This window comes from Phycodurus eques, chromosome 19, assembly GCF_024500275.1.
Source record: "Phycodurus eques isolate BA_2022a chromosome 19, UOR_Pequ_1.1, whole genome shotgun sequence".
Taxonomy (NCBI): domain Eukaryota; kingdom Metazoa; phylum Chordata; class Actinopteri; order Syngnathiformes; family Syngnathidae; genus Phycodurus; species Phycodurus eques.
Window position 1 is genome coordinate 19097570 of NC_084543.1, and position 18333 is coordinate 19115902.

The 18333-nt window shown below is 42.1% G+C and overlaps 2 protein-coding genes across 7 annotated transcripts in view; one reads left to right on the forward strand and one right to left on the reverse strand.

Moving 5' to 3' along the window:
- The window catches only part of tmem94 (transmembrane protein 94), a 137482-nt gene extending 131077 nt beyond the window's left edge, over positions 1 to 6405 (forward strand). For 5 of the 6 annotated variants that reach the window (XM_061705672.1, XM_061705674.1, XM_061705673.1 and 2 more), the window contains 2 exons: positions 596 to 766; positions 2294 to 6405. In XM_061705672.1, coding sequence (XP_061561656.1) covers positions 596 to 766; positions 2294 to 2366 — 244 coding nt within the window. In that variant the 3' untranslated portion in view covers positions 2367 to 6405. Of the gene's footprint in view, positions 1 to 595; positions 767 to 2293 lie in introns of those variants that run through there. The other variant, XM_061705675.1, reaches the window with a different exon arrangement.
- A 1110-nt stretch (positions 6406 to 7515) lies between these two features.
- Positions 7516 to 18333, reverse strand: part of myo15b (myosin XVB) — a 97037-nt gene continuing 86219 nt past the window's right edge. The window contains exons 39-43 of the mRNA XM_061664044.1: positions 15515 to 15645; positions 12474 to 12607; positions 12262 to 12395; positions 11182 to 11322; positions 7516 to 7590 (exon numbers count right to left, since the gene is read on the reverse strand). Coding sequence (XP_061520028.1) covers positions 7516 to 7590; positions 11182 to 11322; positions 12262 to 12395; positions 12474 to 12607; positions 15515 to 15645 — 615 coding nt within the window. The remainder of the gene's footprint in view (positions 7591 to 11181; positions 11323 to 12261; positions 12396 to 12473; positions 12608 to 15514; positions 15646 to 18333) is intronic.

An 18333-nucleotide genomic window follows, 5' to 3' on the forward strand; every position in this document is an offset into this window, starting at 1 on the left:
GTCCCGTCCCCGACCACATCCGATCACGTCCTTGGTCAAGGCGCCCTTCCATCAAATGTTGCTGAGTCATCTTCTTGAAGGCGAGACATCTTTCTATCTAAATATTGTCCATAATACTAATGCAAGCTACTAATGCAAAATACTAATGCAAGCTAAGCAAATAAATGATAACTACTAAGATATATCTAACAGAATATTAACATAATATTTCAAACACACTTATTTCACTGGGCAAGTAAATGTTTGAAATCTCAATTTTTTTCATTTTTAACTTCATGTATATCACTTTATTTAAATAGTACAAATAAATGCTCACCTTTTATTTAAGCCTGCCTGTTTTTATTTTTGTTACGTCCATTGTTGATCCCAGAAAAAGCATGCCAATCATCTGGAGCGATACAAAAATCTCCCGCAGTGTATTTTATTATTGGGCTGGAAAATATTTATTACTGTGTACTTTTACTGAAGAGGTGGCTTCAGTAATTTAACTTTTACTCGTTTTTTTTGCATTAAGTATTGACACCTCTGACAACCATGCATTTCAAGTTTCATCATGTAACTGATGTGATGTGACTGATGTAACTCTCTCCTTCAGTCTGCTCAGTGAGATTGTGCAGGCCACTGTGGATTACCAGTTGTGGCATGACCAGCACAGCCTCCTGAACTTTGGTCTGGGTGACATACCTCTGCTCAGCTGGCTGCTGGTCTCTCTGTCCCTTCTGCTGGTGGTGGTGGTCAATGAGGTGGTAAAGCTACATGAGATAAGGTAAGAATTATACACTGCATTCCAAATTGTTATGCACAGATTATTTAAACTAAAATGTTTTGACATATGCATATTTTTGATACATATGCATATTTGTTATACATATGTTTTTGCCCATGTGGTTTCTCCTGTCTATTTTAGTCATTGATCTCTGATCTGATTATCAAATCTCAAACAGGTTTGAGAATTAGCTTCCGAGCTGAGCCTCTTTAACGGAAAATTGCTTAGGGCGGTTGTTGCACATTGTTGCATTTCTTATGCCGCATGGGGGAAAGAAAGAAAAGATCTTTCTGCTGATCGGGGATGAACTAGGCCAATGTCTTGTGAAAGGAACAAAAACAATGGACATTTTAAGAAAATTATCATGTTAAATCATTTATGTGACTTGGAGCAAACGGGTTTGTTAAAATAAAGGCGTAATGGAAGGTTTCTGTCTGGCAAATATATCGGCTTAAGGGAGCAGGTGTTAAACTGCTACTCATGAGCAACAAGAAGGGTGGCTATCTTCGGGCGGGAGGCGGGGTACACCCTGAACCGGTCGCCAGCCAATCGCAGGGCACATATAAACAAATAACCATTTGCACTCATATTCACACCTACGGGCAATTTAGAGTCTTCAATCAACCTACCACGCATGTTTTTGGGATGTGGGAGGAAACTGGAGTGCCTGGAGAAAACCCACACAGACACGGGGAGAACATGCAAACTCCACACAGGCGAGGCCGGGATTTGAACCCCGGTCCTCAGAACTGTGAGGCAGATGTGCTAACCAGTCGTCAACCATGCCGTACCTACACCATCTCATGCACAAAAAAAAATTAACATTCAAGTTTTAGCTGCTATGTGTATAACGGGAGGAAAAACTCATGGTGTGGACACACCGATCCACTGACCTCAACCCTATTGAGAACCTCTGGGGCTTTATGAGGGTGGATGGCAGTACACCTCCTAAGAGCAGCTCTGTGAGGCTATTCTTGTGTCCTCAAATGAAACAGAAACTAGCCATGCAATTAAAAAAGAAAAATGCCACCAATGTTATGTATTTTCAAACAAAAGTTTTAGTCTCATGTCGCTGCTAAATCGAATTACTTTCACCAGCAGTTTAAGGAAAATCTATTTAATTTTCACAGTGATGGTCAAATAAACAAAACAATAATCCCAGCACTATTAACAGTATCTATGGTCTTTTTTTTTTTTTTTTTTGTATAATAAAGTATTTTATCTTTACCAATAAACTTTGTCCTAATTCTGTCCTGGGTTTCAAGTAAGACAACCTCACAAAATCACGAGAATGGCGTAAAAATTAATTGAGATTTAGGAATTTGACAATGTATCTACCTTAGTTATTAAAAAGTAACTGTATCAGTATCGGCGACACTGGCCCTGTATTTACTTGGTATTGGATCAATACCAAAATATGCAGTATCGCACATCACTACAACAAGATCATCTTAACGTGAAGGTGACAATGTTACATGTTGAATGTCTAAGGCTTTTTTGTTTTGTTTGTCTTTTTGTCCATTTTAGGGTGCGGGTTCGCTATCAGAAGAGACAGAAGCTGCAGTTTGAAACAAAGCTCGGAATGAACTCTCCATTCTGACGAATGACTTAAGAATTTGACCACTGGTTCTACTCAAATCCATGAATAGCCAAAGAAGGGAATTTACCACTTGTTAGTAATATAGTAATGCAAACTATGTCGGTGCAGACATCAAAAAGTGTGCTTTTAGGCTTAAAATCAAAATGTTTAAACGGGGGTCTTTTTTCTATTTTGCTCAGAATCCCGGCAGCATATTCTAACAATATGTGAGGGGATAAAGGTTTGTCATCTGATTTGAATTGTTTTTAAAAACATAGACACTTTGTCTTTTGTGGTAGACATGAATTCCACTGCGAACTCTTTTGTGAATCACTTTTGTCCTTCGGAATTCTGATATGACGCTGTGCTATTATTGATAGCCAGTCAAATTGTTGCACATCAGCTGATCAATTCAAGACAGCATTTGTGATAATCAGCCACACCAACTATCGTGAGTATGACATGCAATGATAATTAAATCTACAATCAACAATGAACAGGCCCTGGCAACCGTTGTTTATATGGCATGCTCTAAATCAGGGATGGGCAACTGGTGGGCCGCGTGGGGCACCTCCCACTTTACAACCAGCCAGCAATGGAAGAACATCGTGAGCGTCAAAAGCCCATTATCATTTCCATAACCACGCCTCGAACCCAACCCCGTCACTCTTCAGATTATAAAAAGGTATGACTCAGCACCCGCGACTACACGTTTTCTCTGGTGAGACAAACCCTCTGTAAGAAGGAGAATGAAGGCATCCAGCGCCACTCTGAGACATGTGGCCACGCGGTGGGAATCCCTCGATGATGTGAGAGGAGTACCTTTCGGTTCCAGAGAGGGGGTATGGGCGGGAATCACCGCAGATACTCTAACTGGCTGTAACAAACCTATAATTAAAAGCATAAACCCCAGAAACTCTGCGTTGAGGAAACCTCCGAAACCGTTACCAACCGCGCGGCTGATTGTTACAACTGCGACTGTGATGAAAATGCTACCGGGGCTGACCTAACACCAGAGGCTGACGCTGAGAACTTCGTCAACAATAACGTTGAGCTGGGTGAGACTTACTATACTTCTCCGGAACACCGTGGCATGCGAGAAGACACCATCAGCCTGCAGCCTCCCAACACAACTGGCCGACACCCCAGCTGTCTTCAACCGCATCCTCACACGATGTTGATGAAAGAGTGGACGAGTTAAGTTGGACAGACCCCCCCGGACAATTGGTTGTCTTCAGATGTGGTGCTTTATATTAAGATAACCATCTTATATCTCCTCAGACGCTTCTTGAGAAATTACAGTAAAGGTGACTGTTTCGGATGTAGAGTAAATCAACCTAATCAAAGACGGAAATGTCGAGAACTTGGGGAGGATTATTACTTAAGTAAACACTTCTATCACATCATTCCAGACATCTGCACCGAGCACTTATACCAAGTATTCATTAAATGTTAAATCTATATCACCTGATGACGGATAGAGAGACCGTCAAACACGTGGTGGAGACTTGACTGTTGTAGCTCGAACCCGTGAAGAATATACTGAGCAGATTCGAAGAGTTGGAAGATTACAGACACAAGCTGGTGGTTGACGACGAAAAGATGAGTCTGGTGGAGAATTACCTCAGTCATGGGGAATGTGTTTAGAAAACGTATGACTCGCCGACGCTGTACGTTGATCGACATTTTGGACAGAACCATCAGATACACACCTACCTCCGATAAAGACGCAGAAGTTTCAAAAATGTTACTTAAAAGTCTTAAATTTTCCCCAAAATAGACGGGGCGCCTTATGATGCGGCTCGCCTTATGTGTGCACCTAGTTCCAACATCTGTAAATGTTGTGTGATGAGCGCTCCGCTTGATTGTTTTTTTATTTAATTGGTTTTTTTTTTGGGTGACTTTGTTTTGACCGCTTGACTGACTGGGAGCATTTCCTGCCGACACGCTGCTTATAGAGAGGAAAAGCGGACGTGGCTGAGGACAGCATGGGGACGTAAAGGGGGAAGGGTGCGTGAAGGAGGATGCTAAAGCCATGCCCCCAGTAGGTATATAGCGCCGGGGTGTGCATTGTGCAAAACAACACCGGTTTCGCTAATGACCACCGGAAATGGCACCTACGAAGAGACACGCTTACGAAGCACAGTTTAAACTGCAAGCTGTCAGTTACGCAGAAGACCATGGGAATAGAGCAGCCGCGAGAGAATCCTAGATCAACAAATCCATGGTTCGCAAGTGGAGCAAGCAGGAAAACGAGCTTCGCCAAGTCAAGAAGACGAAGCTGAGTTTCCGCGGAAACAAGGCGAGGTGGCCTGAGTTGGAAGACCAACTCGAGCAATGGATTAATGAGCAAAGAACAGCTGGGAGAAGCGTCTCTCCAGTCACCATTCGAATGAGGGCAATAACGCTTGCAGAAGAAATGAAAATTGAACATTTTCAAGGAGGTCCGTCTTGTTGCTTTTATTTTATGAAACGACGCCATTTATCCATCCGGGCAAGGACTTCTGTGGCGCAGCGACTTCCGGCGGATTACAAAAAGATGGCATGGGAGCGATGGATGACAGAGGGCGAACACATCTTTACTAAGATTAGGAGGCAGCGCCGGGCGTGTTACGCCACAATTTGTGAATGGATTGTGGATGCTTGGGCTAACGTGTCTGCTTGCACTGTTGTTCGAGCTTTTGTAAAAGCCGGCATCATTTCTGAGGAGCCGCACGGCAACGAGTCTGACTCCGACGAGTACGAGAGGGAACCTGCCGTGTTTGATGGAGAACTTGCCCAGCTGTTAATTTGGGATACAGAAGATGAGGACTTTGATGGATTTGTGGATGAGGATTGATTTAAAAAAATAACGTGAGTACATTGTTAAATACTTCGATAAAGTACAACTGCACTCAGTTTTGCTCCCGCTGCCTTTTTAAAACCATTGTTTTAGCATGCATGCATGCTAAAACTGTATTTTAAGATAATACGGTGCACCTTATGTATGTGTTAAATACAGAAGTAGACCCTGTAACTGAGATGACACCTTTTAATACGGTGCGCCCTTTGGTCGTGAAAATACGGTAATTACACAAAAAGTCAGGTGTCAACGTCATTATTCCAACAACCCTGGGAATCGTTTGTAAGCCAAATCATATCCGAGGGTGATTCATGCTTGACATATTTAAAAACATTTTGGAAAGTTGGGAGGGTGATATCGGAGTAGGTCACCTGTTGGCTCTTTTCAGTTTGTCCATCGATGTCATAAAATACCGCTTGCAAAACAACCACCTGGTGGAGATACCCTATGAACTGAAAGCTGCTTTAGAGTTAAAAGTCCAACCTATGGTCCGAACTGAGGCATTTATTTTTATCAGGTCTTAGAAATTGTTTTTCAACACAGTTGTTATTTTATTATTTGTTTAACTGTGACGCGTGTTTCATTATTATTATTTATCTTCTTTAAAAACCTATACAGGCTTAGGGAATGTTTATCAAACCTCTTTAGAACTTGTTTTATACACTTCATTTTGTGTGAGAACCAATAAACAAAGCTGTGTCTATGTGTGGAAATAAATACTTTTACACAACGTTGTTCTACATCATATGCTACCATGAAGAGGTACATGAAGAAGATAATTACAACATAGGCCACTCAGCAAGTTTTGGAGGCGTAGAACGCCTTCATACAGCTGTGCAGGAGAAAATGGGGAGAAAAGTCAGTTTTTAGCAAGCCAAGATGCCTTGCATAAACCAGCCAGAATTAATTTCCCTAGAAACCATATCCAGAGTGAATGCTTGCATGTGTCAAGCAGACCAGGAGAAGCTCATCCATGCTTTTATCTCAAGTAGACTTGACTAGTGTAATGGTTTTCTGACTGGACTCCCTAAAAAGCTGTTGAATTGGTTCTGACCAGAACAAAGAGGTCAGAGCATGTAACTCCAAATCTAAAGTCTTTACACTGGCTTCCAGTCAGCTTTAGAATAGATTTTAAAGTTCTGCTACTGGTCTATAAATCACTAAATGGTTTAGGTCCCAAATACATGAATGAAATACTCCTGGAATATAAACCCAATAGGGCTTTGAGATCGACAGACTCAAGTTAAATAGTGGAGCACAGAGTCCAAAGCAAACATGGTGAAGCAGCATTTAGCTATTATGCGGCACACACATGGAATACGTTGCCAACAGAAGTGACGTCAGCACCAAGTGTGCATGTTTTTAAGTCCAGGTTCAAAACTCTTCTTTTTTTCCCCATGCTTTTTAGGGGATTTTCACTTTTAAATATTTCTTGCACTGTATGCTGTTTTAATTGTATTTTCTTCTCTTTGTTTTGAATGTTTATAAGCTGTTTTTTTCCCTTTGCTTTTAATCATGTAAAGCACATTGAGTTACCTTGTGTATGAAATGCGTTAGATAAATAAATGTGCTTTGCTTTGCTTCACTTATAAAGCACAGAATGGACTGATTCCTTACTTCTCTGACCTTTTACTTCCATATACTCCAACGAGGTCTCTGAAATCTCTCCTTGTTGTCCCAAGAGCAAGGCCGATATGCAGGGGAAACAGAACTAGGGTTTTCCAATTCCTGAAATTGACAGTGATGCCTGTTTGGCATACACTATTTCGCCCCTTACATTAGTAAATTAACATAGAATTCAATTACTAAATGTGTTCTAAACTAAATTAAATGTTCGTCATGCAAAGTCAAACGTAAAGCTGCTCAATATGTTTTGTTTTTATTTGTTGTCTTATTCACCTGTTTTACAAAATCAATATAACTATTTAATGTAATCAAAGATTATTTGTTCAGCTATAATGTCATAAGAGAACATGAGAACATTTACAGTATAGGTCAGTCAGTTAAATTTATTACAGACACAATTGATTTATTTTGTAACCCTCCTGTCACAGTTTTTTCTCCCTCAGGAACAGGAATGTCAATTCGACCAGTGGCATGTGTCATTATCCAAATGTGTGAGAAATGGGTAAACATCTCAATAAACATCGGTTTTCACACTGAAAAACTACTTTTGATTCTTTTTTAGAATTGTATTTCTTCAACTTCAGGGTCAATTTTACCCACAGCATAACAGGAGGACTATCATAAAAGAATTTTTTTCAAACAAAAAAACAAAAAACAGATGCATGAACTTAAAAAGACAGTCAAGTGTGTCAACTGGCGATTTCAGATGGAGCTGCTCACTGATGGATGGATCAACTCTTCCATTATCATAGCAAGGATGTGGCATAGCTCCTTGGCCTAAAAGAGACAATCAAGGTGATGAACAAATAATTACACACCACACATATTTACCTTGTGTACTGCACATGCTGCATGACAAACATCACACCAATGTTCAATTTATACCACAATTTAGAGTAAGTGTTTAAGTTACTTGGTTAAATTCCCTGTTACATCCCCAGAGTCTTTCTTTTTCAAAACAAGCAACTTATTGATATACAGTACAGCATAATGCAGTTTGATACAGGTGACGTCAAAGACACATGGCGAAAATGTTGATATCGACAGTGTTCACTGAAATTACTGGAAACTGACAGAAGTTATTGATCCATCCCTTCATTTTCCATAGCGCTTTCTTCATTAGGGTCGCGGGTGAGCTGGCGCTAATTGCAGGTGAATTTGGGTGAGGTGAAAAGGTCCCCAGCAAATATACTGGAGACAAACACCTATTCACATACTTGACGCAGTCTAACCCTCGACTTGACGCAGTCTAACCCTCACCGGAAACAAGTCCGACTTACTGCCAGAAATGTGGACCAAAATCTGACCAATCAAAAGGCACTGTCCTCGATGTCCACGCGATGTTGCAGAGGCGTGTCAACCAGGACAGGCCCACAACATCCAGAGCCTTCAGGAACTCCGGGCGAATCTCATCCACCCCCGGTGCCCTGCCACTGAGGAGCTCCCTAACAACCTCAGAGACCTCAACCCCAGAGATGGAAGAGCCCGCATCAGAGAACCCAGATTCTGCTTCCTCATGGGAATGCGTGTCGGTGGAATTGAGGAGGTCTTCGAAGTATTCTTCCAGCCCCACCACCAGGCCTGGCTCCAGAGGCCGGCCCCGGTGACCCGCGTCCAGGCAAGGGAAACCTCAATCCATTCATTTTTTTTCCATCATAGGGGTCTTTTAGCCGTGCTTTGTCTGGTCGCTCACCTAGGACATGTTTGCCATGGGTGACCCTACCAAGGGCGTGAAACCCCAGACAACTTAGCTCCGAGGATCATTGGGACACACAAACCCCTCCACCACTATAAGGTGACGGCTTCCAGGAGGGGTGAAATCATTCCATTTGAAGATATAAGGTCAGATGTTTACATTTCTTCTTTTCGTTTTGCCTTTTTCCGTTAGGGGTCGCCACAGCGCGTCATCCTTTTCCTCCTGCATCCTCCTCTCGAACACCAACTGCCCTCATGTCTTCCCTCACGACATCCATCAACCTTCTCTTTGGTCTTCTTCTAGCTCTCTTGCCTGGCAGCTCCATCTTCATCATCCTTCTAGCAATATCCTCACTCACTCTCCTCTGGATGTGTCCAAACCATAGAAGTCTGCTCTCTCTAACTTTGTCTCCAAAACATCCAACATCGGCTCTCCCTCTGATGAGCTCATTTCTAATTTTATCCAACCTGGTCACTCAATGCCACGTGCACAAGCCATCTGAGTACCCAACTCTTTGCAGATGTTGGGGTTGTGACCTTGGGAAGACATGGACATGACCTGGGAAATATGGGTAGGCATGAAACCTTTGCAGCTGCCTTGGGAAAGTCCACCGGGCACGGTCAGACACACCATAGATGCGAGCCATGGGACATGTTTCACAGGTATGAAACATAATCATAAATGACATTTTTTTGTTGCCGGTAAGACCGTGAGTGACACCCATTGTTATTCTTTGTTCCTCGAGGTGGTCTGATGCTCAAATATGATGTAATGCGACATTAATGCTGGGGAGATGATATCATGACGGTTGTGACGTCATTTTGTTTTCAAATGCCGCCAGATGTGACGTCAATGGGCACAAGTGTCCCTCGAGGTGACGTCATCGCCCACGTGTGCTGGCAGCATGCCAAGAGATGATGTCATAGGTAATCAATTTGACTAGAACCCCATTATCTTACTCTCTTACAGGTTTTTACTGTTTGTACGATATTTTTGTGTTATCCATTGCGCGTGTTCTCTCTCTCTCTGTATATTATATGTTTAGGGGAGGACACGATAGCAAATTATTCAGGACGATATATTTTCCCAAAAACTATCACAACAAACAATAGTATTGATGTTTTTTTAGGCCACTGATATTAAGCTATTAAAAAGCATAATTCCAGAGCTTACCAACACCTGCACTGACATTGCACTCCAAATCATGACTGACTGTGGATATTTCACACTGGACCTCAAGCACCTTGGGTTCTGTTCTTCACCCGTCTTCTTCCAAACCCTTGGACCTCGATTCCCGAATGAAAGGCACACTTTACTTTCATCGGAAAAGAGGACCTTGGACCACTGGCCGACTGTCCAGTCCTTTTTCTCCTTGAGACGTTTCCTATGTGTGCTCAGGCTCAGAAGTGGCTTGACCCGAGGACCCCCATAATTGTAGACCATCTCCCAGATGCGTCAGAATGTGGTGTTTTTTGAAGCTGTGACCCCTGCTTCATTCCACTCTTTGTGAATTTCTGCTATATTCTTGAATCTTCTCTGTTTGCTAAACCGCTGAAGCCCACGATCATCTCTTTTGCTGGTGCAGCTTCTCTGACACATTTTGTCCTTCCACTAGACTTTCCATTGATATGCTAGGTCACAGCAGTCTGTGAACAGCCAGCCTCCTTAGCTATGAACATTTGCGGCTTACCCGTCCTATGGAAGGGATCAATGTTGGTCTTCTGGCCAGTTGTCAAGCCTGGAGTCTTCCCCAACTGAGACAATTGAACCAAACTGAAGCAATTTAATGACACCTGGTCAAACCTGTGCAGGTGCGTTGAGATTAGTAGATGATTAGTGTGTGACGCTCAGTTTAAAGCATTTATGGCCTGCAATATTTGGTTCATTCTTCACAGTATTCAAATATTTTGAATTCCTGATTTCGTGGGTTTTATGAGCTGGAAGACAAAATTATGTAAAAATAAACAAATAACTGTGGGCCCGGAATCTGTAATCTATGAAAGTTTAACATTTTGAATGGAGTTATGGACATCAATAAACCTTTCCATGATATTGTAATTTTTTTGGAAAGGGTCTGGATATATAGTGGGCATGGAAAGTATTCAGACCCCCTTAAATTTTTCACTCTTTGTTATATTTCACCCATTTGCTAAGTTGATCTTAGTAAATCTGCAAAAATTTCAACAATTTCATTTTTTTCTGTCAATATGGGGAGTTATATGTACAGTAATGTGGAAAATAATTTACTTAAATGATTTTAGTAAATGGCTGCAATATAACAAAGAATGAAAAATGTCACTTTCCGTACCCACTGTATATATTTCCGTCCGGAAGGCTAACTTGCTGAGCACAGATCAATCCAGTTAGATCGTAGGAATATAAATTGATTCATCGATATCATGAATGAATTATGGCAGCAGTATATAAAATATTGTACAAATTAGTGCTAATGAAGAATATTTTACTTGTGTGTAAGTTATGAAATGCAATAAATGTTTGGAGTTGAAAGTATTTAAGTCTCTTGTATATGTAATTATCAGAGTTCTACGACACATTTCTAACCAGTCTTTGGACTTTCAGTTCTTGCCAGAAACTTATTTTACTTGATGATAAGTGTGCGAAAGGGAAAAGGCAGTGTCAGCTAAAAAAAAGAAATTAGCAAGAGTCATCACCTGTTTGATATGAATTGTTATCTTTTGAGGCTGATTCAGTTTGCCATAACTGATGTCCATCGATGGCAGCTTTCGTGCATTTTTGGGTCGCACAGTGCGCATGGACTGAACATCTATGAGAGGAATTTGAAACACTTTCTCCTGCAAAGGAAAGAGATACATATTTGCACCTTTGATCTGACTGCAACAACACTTGAATCTCTAAAAAGCAAACACTAAAATTATATCTAGATTCATCTTTCAAGAAAGTGTTTTGAATGAAGACTGTTTTTTTTGTTGACTGTTCGAGGGTGGGCGGCACAGTGAACGACTGGTTAGCACCTCTGCCTCACAGTTCTGAGGACCCGGGTGCAAATCCGGCCTCGCCTGTGTGGAGTTTGCATGTTCTCCCCATCCCTGCGTGGGTTTTCTCCGGGTACTCCGGTTTTTCCCCACGTTTGAATATGAGTGCGAATGGTTGTTTGTTTATATATGACCTGCGATTGGCTGGCGACCAGTTCAGGGTGTTCTCCGCCTCTCGCCCAGAGTCAGCTGGGATAGGCTCCAGCACGCCCGCGACTCTAGTGAGGATGAGCGGTTCGGAAGATGAATGAATGAATGTTCGAGGGTGTTCCAAATGGCGGGGGCAGGGCCAACATTTGGTATAAGGGGTAGCTTGTCAATCCAACCAAATTTATTTTGAAATCAAAGCATTCCCACACCCCACGGGGGCCAAGAACGTCTAGCTTTGCAGCGAATGGAGGACTTCTTGCAAACCTCCACTTTGATCAAGATCTGACCTTTTAAAGCTGCATTATTAGAGTTTTGAGTTTAAGTTATCAAAACTTTTCAAAATCCTCAGACCACACGGTACTACAAAGTATTTCCCCTGAAATTTAGATTTGTCCTTCTGTCTAGTACGTGGTTAAAATTTGGGAGCAATCGGAAAAAATCTGTTGGATGAGTTGGCCGTGCACTCCAAATTTTGGGAGTTTTTGAGTATGGGGAAAACCGTCAAAAAGGTGACTTAAGAATAGACCCTCGGGGCCTAACAAAACAATGCTGTTCAAAATGCTAATATAAATTCTTGACATTCTGTACCTGTGTTTTAGGATGAAGAAATAGCACTCCATCATGGTTGACACTGATCATGCAGGGGGAAGGACATCCACGCCGGCTGACTTTCTGGGCCAAGTAATTGTTGGAGCCAAACAGATGTTGGCCACTCAGAAACACTATACGATAGCCGATGCAGACAAACAAGACTTGAAATAATTCAAGGATTTTGGAGTGGGGGGGAACTTTTTACAAACCAATGAATTGTATTTTGGCATCGAGGGGGTTGAGAGACTTCATGGCTGCAATCTTGCTCAAACAGAAAGAGTGGATCTCATCCAGATTAGTGTTCTCCCGCTCCTGAGCAGGCAAGTATTTCTTTATTTCCAACCTGACAGAGGAATACATAAAAAGAAACCATAAGTCAAATGCATACAGCAAAATCTGAGTCTCTTAGCTCTAGTTCCAGCATTGTGCTTGGCATAACTCTGTGAGGAGGTGGGCTAGACCCGTTTTTGGTCATTTTGTGGACCGGCGTATCTCCAGTGCATTTAAAGGTGAAATGTCTGCGCTGGTGTGTGGGTCGTCACAGTTTATCACAATCCTGTCCAATCGAAGACGAAAATTTAGTTTCCTTTAAAAGGGACGATATAGTCTCATATGGAGACGTGTCTATATGAGGAAGAACATGCAGTGATCTGTGTGTGACTCTAGCACTGAACATTAGCACGTATCCTGATTAAATAGAGAATGAGCTGGTGAAAACCGCTGGCGACTTAATTATGTCCGCGGACCTCAAATATCTACATCCAACCATTGTTCATTTCCACACCCCACCCCCAATCCCTTTTAGTTGCGTGTCGGTCAGTACGTGGGATTATTTAAAACAAAATAATAATAATAATAATATTAATGTGTTCAATAAAAAGATTTTTACAGTGATTCAGAGTTTTCGATGTCTGCTGTTCACATATTTATGAATGAAATACGTCTGAGCCACCAGACTTGTCTGCGGAGCTCACGTATGTTTGCTAGAACCTTGATCAAATTCACCATTGCCTTCGACCAGCAGCGCCCAAAGTTAGACGTGGTCTGAGGAGGTGTAAGTGGACACCGACTTTCACCCACCAAATTGTCACATGGATGTGGATGTCAAAGGACACACCCTCGTGGTGTCAGTACGCCCATCTTGGCGCAGACTGGGTCTTCCAAAGTGGCAAACACGCCAGCAAGCCTTGCGCTTGCATGAAAATCGAGATACGCCACCATTTCTGGCTAATTCTGGCTTTTTTAACCGTGTGTATTTCATGTGTTTTATGAAATTGCATTGTCCCCTTTCAAATAAACTGATTAAAAAAAAAAATATATATATATATATATATATATGTGCTCCAGCGCAGTCTACGAAAATAGAGCCCTCTGTATCAATTTTATCCACCAAGCACAGGCATTCGTTGCAGGATTTTCGTGCCGCTCCTCTACTGGTGTCATTGAATAGCAGTTTACTTAACGAGGGGTGAGAATAACGAACGTGGTACAAACTCGGTCTTGGTTGACCGAAAGGGGAACTAACGTGGGCATGCAACAAATGGTAAATGGACTGCACTTATATAGGGGTCAGTGCCTCTGGATTGCCAGACTGGGGTGGTGGTCCAGAGGGTGTGTTCCAACTTCAGGGGGATCACACTCTTCAGCCTCTCTGGTCAGGTTTATTCAGGGGTGCTGGAGTGGAGGGTTCGTTGAGAAGTCGAATCTCAGATTCAGGAGGAGCAGTGTTGTTTTTGTCCTGGCCGTGGAACCGTGGGCGAGCTTTACACCCTCGGCAGGGTCCTCGAGGGTAGATGGAAGTTCGCCCAACCAGTCTACATGTGTTTTGTGGACTTGGAGAAGGCGTTCGACTGTGTTCCTCGTGGAGTCCTGTGGGGGGTACTTCGGGAGTATGGGGTACCCAACCCCCTTTATAAGGGCTGTTTAGTCATAGATGGCGTAGCTGGGGTTCAGTTTGGTGGCCTCAGTATTGCATCTCTGCTTTGTGCAGATGATGTGGTTCTGTTGGCTTCATCAAGCCATGATCTCCAACTCACACTGCAGCCGTTCACAGCCGAGTGTGAAGCAGTTGGGATTTGAGAATCAGCACCTCCAAATGTGAGACCATGGTCCTCAGTCGGAAAAGGGTGGCGTGCCCTCTCCAGGTCGGGGATGAGATCCTGCCCCATGTGGATGAGTTCAGATATCTTCACGAGTGAGGGAAGATTGGAACGGAAGATCAAAAGGCAGATCGGTGCAGCGTCTGCAATGATGCAGACTTTGTATCGGTCCGTTGTGAAGCGGAAAGTCGAAGCTCTGAATTTACCGGTCAATATACGTTCCTACCCTCACCTACGGTCACGAGCTGTGGGTCGTGACCGAAAGAACAAGATCCCGGATACAAGCGGCCGAAATGAGTTTCCTCCGCAGGGTGTCTGGGCTCTCCATTAGAGAGAGGGTGAGAAGCTCGGTCATCCGGGAGGATCTCAGAGTAGAGCCGCTGCTCCTCCACATTGAGAGGAGCCAGATGAGGTGGCTTGGGCATCTGATTAGGATGCCTCCTGGACGCCTCCATGGTGAGGTGTTCTGGGCATGTCCCAACGGGAGGAGACCCCGGGGACGACCCAGGACACGCTGGAGGGACTATGTTTCCCGGCTGACCTGGGAACGCCTTGAGGTCTCCCCGGAAGAGCTGGATGAAGTGACCGGGGAGATGGAAGTCTGGGCTTCCCTGCTAAAGCTACTGCCCCTGCGACCTGACCATGGATAAGTGGAAGAAAATTGATGGATGGTCGATACAAATATTTAGAAGTGAATTAAAAAACAGCATAATGACCAGCAGTTTGGGTTTTGGATTTGCCAACAAAGTCTCCTCCTCCCCTGGCAGATTCTCAAGGTGCTTTAGAGTTAGTGTGACTGAGAAGAGTGTTGTCGATTAATTTAGACTAACAATTTAATCTTGATTTAGCTAGTTTTCAGCCAAAGATAGGATCAGTTCAAGATCCGAATCAGTGCATTCACCAGGACTGTTTTAATTGAAAGGGATCGGATTTTTTCAAAAGTCGACAATTTAATTTAAAAACTTTAATACACGGATGATTTACTGTTTTAGTTTTATTACATTTCTGAGAATGTCTAGATGTATTGAATTGAGTAGTTTAGTGGGGAAGGGGATTGTTGTAATTATAGTGGGGAAGGGGGTTGTGGAACAGACACGATACATTATATCCAGCTCATCCCGCGTATCTATATCAAATTGATTAACACTCACAGTGAGAGCTGTTTTTTGTGTTCCTGGGACAGGTGCTGCAGGACTGACAGCTCTGCAATCTGGTGGATTGATGATGACCCATTTGCAGCAGCAGTGAGCTGGATCAGCCCATTCAAGTAGTCAACCTGGATCTACAGTGATAAAGTGAGAGAAACAGACAGATTTATACTTCATTTCCCGTGTTGTACCTGAACAAGTGTTGGATTTATCTCACCAAACATTATTATGAATAAACACAAAAGGAATGAAGACGTTGGTCATTTTACTCATGAGGAGGGCGCATGGGAGATTGTTCAGGTTACAGCCTCTCAACACGCTCTAAACAATCTCTCCCGTCGCTCCTGCATTTATTTGAAAATAGGGAGGTTTCTAAGTTTACAAGACATAACGTACTAAGCTACAAGACACAACACAAAACATAGGACCAGACGACACCTGTCCCGTCCCCGACCACATCCGATCACGTCCTTGGTCAAGGCGCCCTTCCATCAAATGTTGCTGAGTCATCTTCTTGAAGGCGAGACATCTTTCTATCTAAATATTGTCCATAATACTAATGCAAGCTACTAATGCAAAATACTAATGCAAGCTACTAATGCAAAATACTAATGCAAGCTAAGCAAATAAATGATAACTACTAAAATATATCTAACAACAAGTTAAATGAACGAAAGTTTATGAACTAGTTCATATTTTGAACGAATGTAAACATGAACTTCACTTTTTTTACATAACTTTACGTTATTGAGAACACGCTCATTCTGGCGTCAAAGAACGGCTTTCGAACGAAAAGTTCCTTTCTGTTCAAGAGTGCCAGGTTTTGCTAAAGACTTCCAGAACAAAAGCCATCTGCACAAACAATATACAAGCCCTAATATGTCGGGGATGAACGCAGCACTTGGCAACCGCCATTCATGTTTACATTCGACAGGCACATCGCAGCAGCCTGTGCGCGCGAGGTGCGTACAGGGACACTGCGTAAATGGGAGTGAATGTGTTCTTTGGTTGTTTTGTAATGTAGTATATCATTGTAAAAAATGATTGCTGGGAAATTAATTATTTGTCTCAGAATGCTTTAGTTACAACACTGTGATTCATATGGAATTTATTTTGTTTTGTAATATAAAATAAATGAGATAAATTATTTTGTCAGTATGGTTAGCCAGAGCTGCTACAAATGCAGTGATTAATATCCTTTCACCATCATTCTTGTCATGCTGTGTTGTGTGTTTTTGTTTGCACATGAAGGACAGAAGTCCTGTTTTGTTTTAATTCCTCATTTAAAAAAAGATGATTCAACCAGAGATTGTAGGTTGAAAGCTGCAGCTGGTTATGAGTGTGGACTGCATGGGTAGCAACAATGGGGAAATTAAATGCCAGTATTTTGAGAGTAGTAACCTGTCAGCAACATATTTTAAAAAATAACTATTAACTAGATGTTTTTGGAACGGTACACTGAAGTTTGAACGACTTGGCGCAGACAATTAACTTTCCGAACACTGTTAATTTCAACATGATTAGGCAGGAAATAATAACAATGATGAATACATTTTTAAAAGGGAACTCAACCAAGAATTGCAACTCTCCTTTCTCTGTCATTAAACAAATGACTGCTTTGAAACACCGACAACACATGAAAAAGTCCAGGGATGTAACTTTTCACCAGAGGTGTGAATTCAAGTCACGACTTGAACTTGAATCAGACTCGAGTCACGAGTTTGATTACTTTCGACTCGACAATAAGTTACAAGACTTGCAACTCGACTCAGACTTGACCAGCAACGACTCTTGACTTCACTTGGACTTGAACCCATTGACTTGAAAAGACTTGCTACTTTGACCACAGTACTGAGAAACACACTTTATAGTTCTCTCTTTCTATAGCTATATCAGAATTAGCTTTATTAGCCAAGTATGTTACGAGACAAACAAGGAATTTGTCTCTGGTAGTTGGACAACAGCATGACAACAATAAGCCACTATGACAAAACATATGTTTAGGACATAAAAAACACGTGTGGAGAGACATAGAGCAATGTAAGTGTACCACTAGTGTGGTGATGCTGATATAGTGGCAATTGTGCAAATGATTCAGAGTCCTCAAACAATTTAGAGCAATTTAAAGTGACTAACAGTGCAATGACCTGGAAAAGTGACAATTGTGCAAATACAGAGTCCTCGAACACATAATGGCCAGTAGTAATCAACAACTGTATTCAAATAGCGCAGCGTGATAAAACAGAGTGTACGGATAATGTAGACGTGTCCCGACAAGAGAGCTGCGAAATTGGCAGCATGTTGCAATGAAATGGTAAGGCAGCTGCTTAGGAAGTTAATGGCGCGAGGGAAGAAGCTGTTGGAATGTCTGCTGGTTTTTGTTTGCATTGTTCTTAGGAAAGGAGTGACTATAGGTGGTGACCAGGATGTGGAGGGTCCCGGAGGATTTTACATGCCCTTGTCTTAGTCCTGGCAGCGTGCAAGTCCTCAAGAGTGGGTAGGTATGTACATGTATATGTCACTTACTGTTTTACTACAGGAAAACCTGAATGGTAGGGCTCAATGATTACCTCTTCAGTCAAAGTGTCCCACGCTATTATTGCTAATGTATAGTTAATACTAGTTATAGTCGTATTATAGTTATAGTAGTATTATTATAGTATAGTATAGTTAATACAATAGTTAATACCCTGATAGGCACGCTCTTGTCCATGAATTGATCAAGAGGTAATTCTTTCACACACACGACCTAAAGGAATTGTTTCATTCAAAAAACAAAACAAAACTAAACACTACAACATAAATAAGCAATAAATGTGACA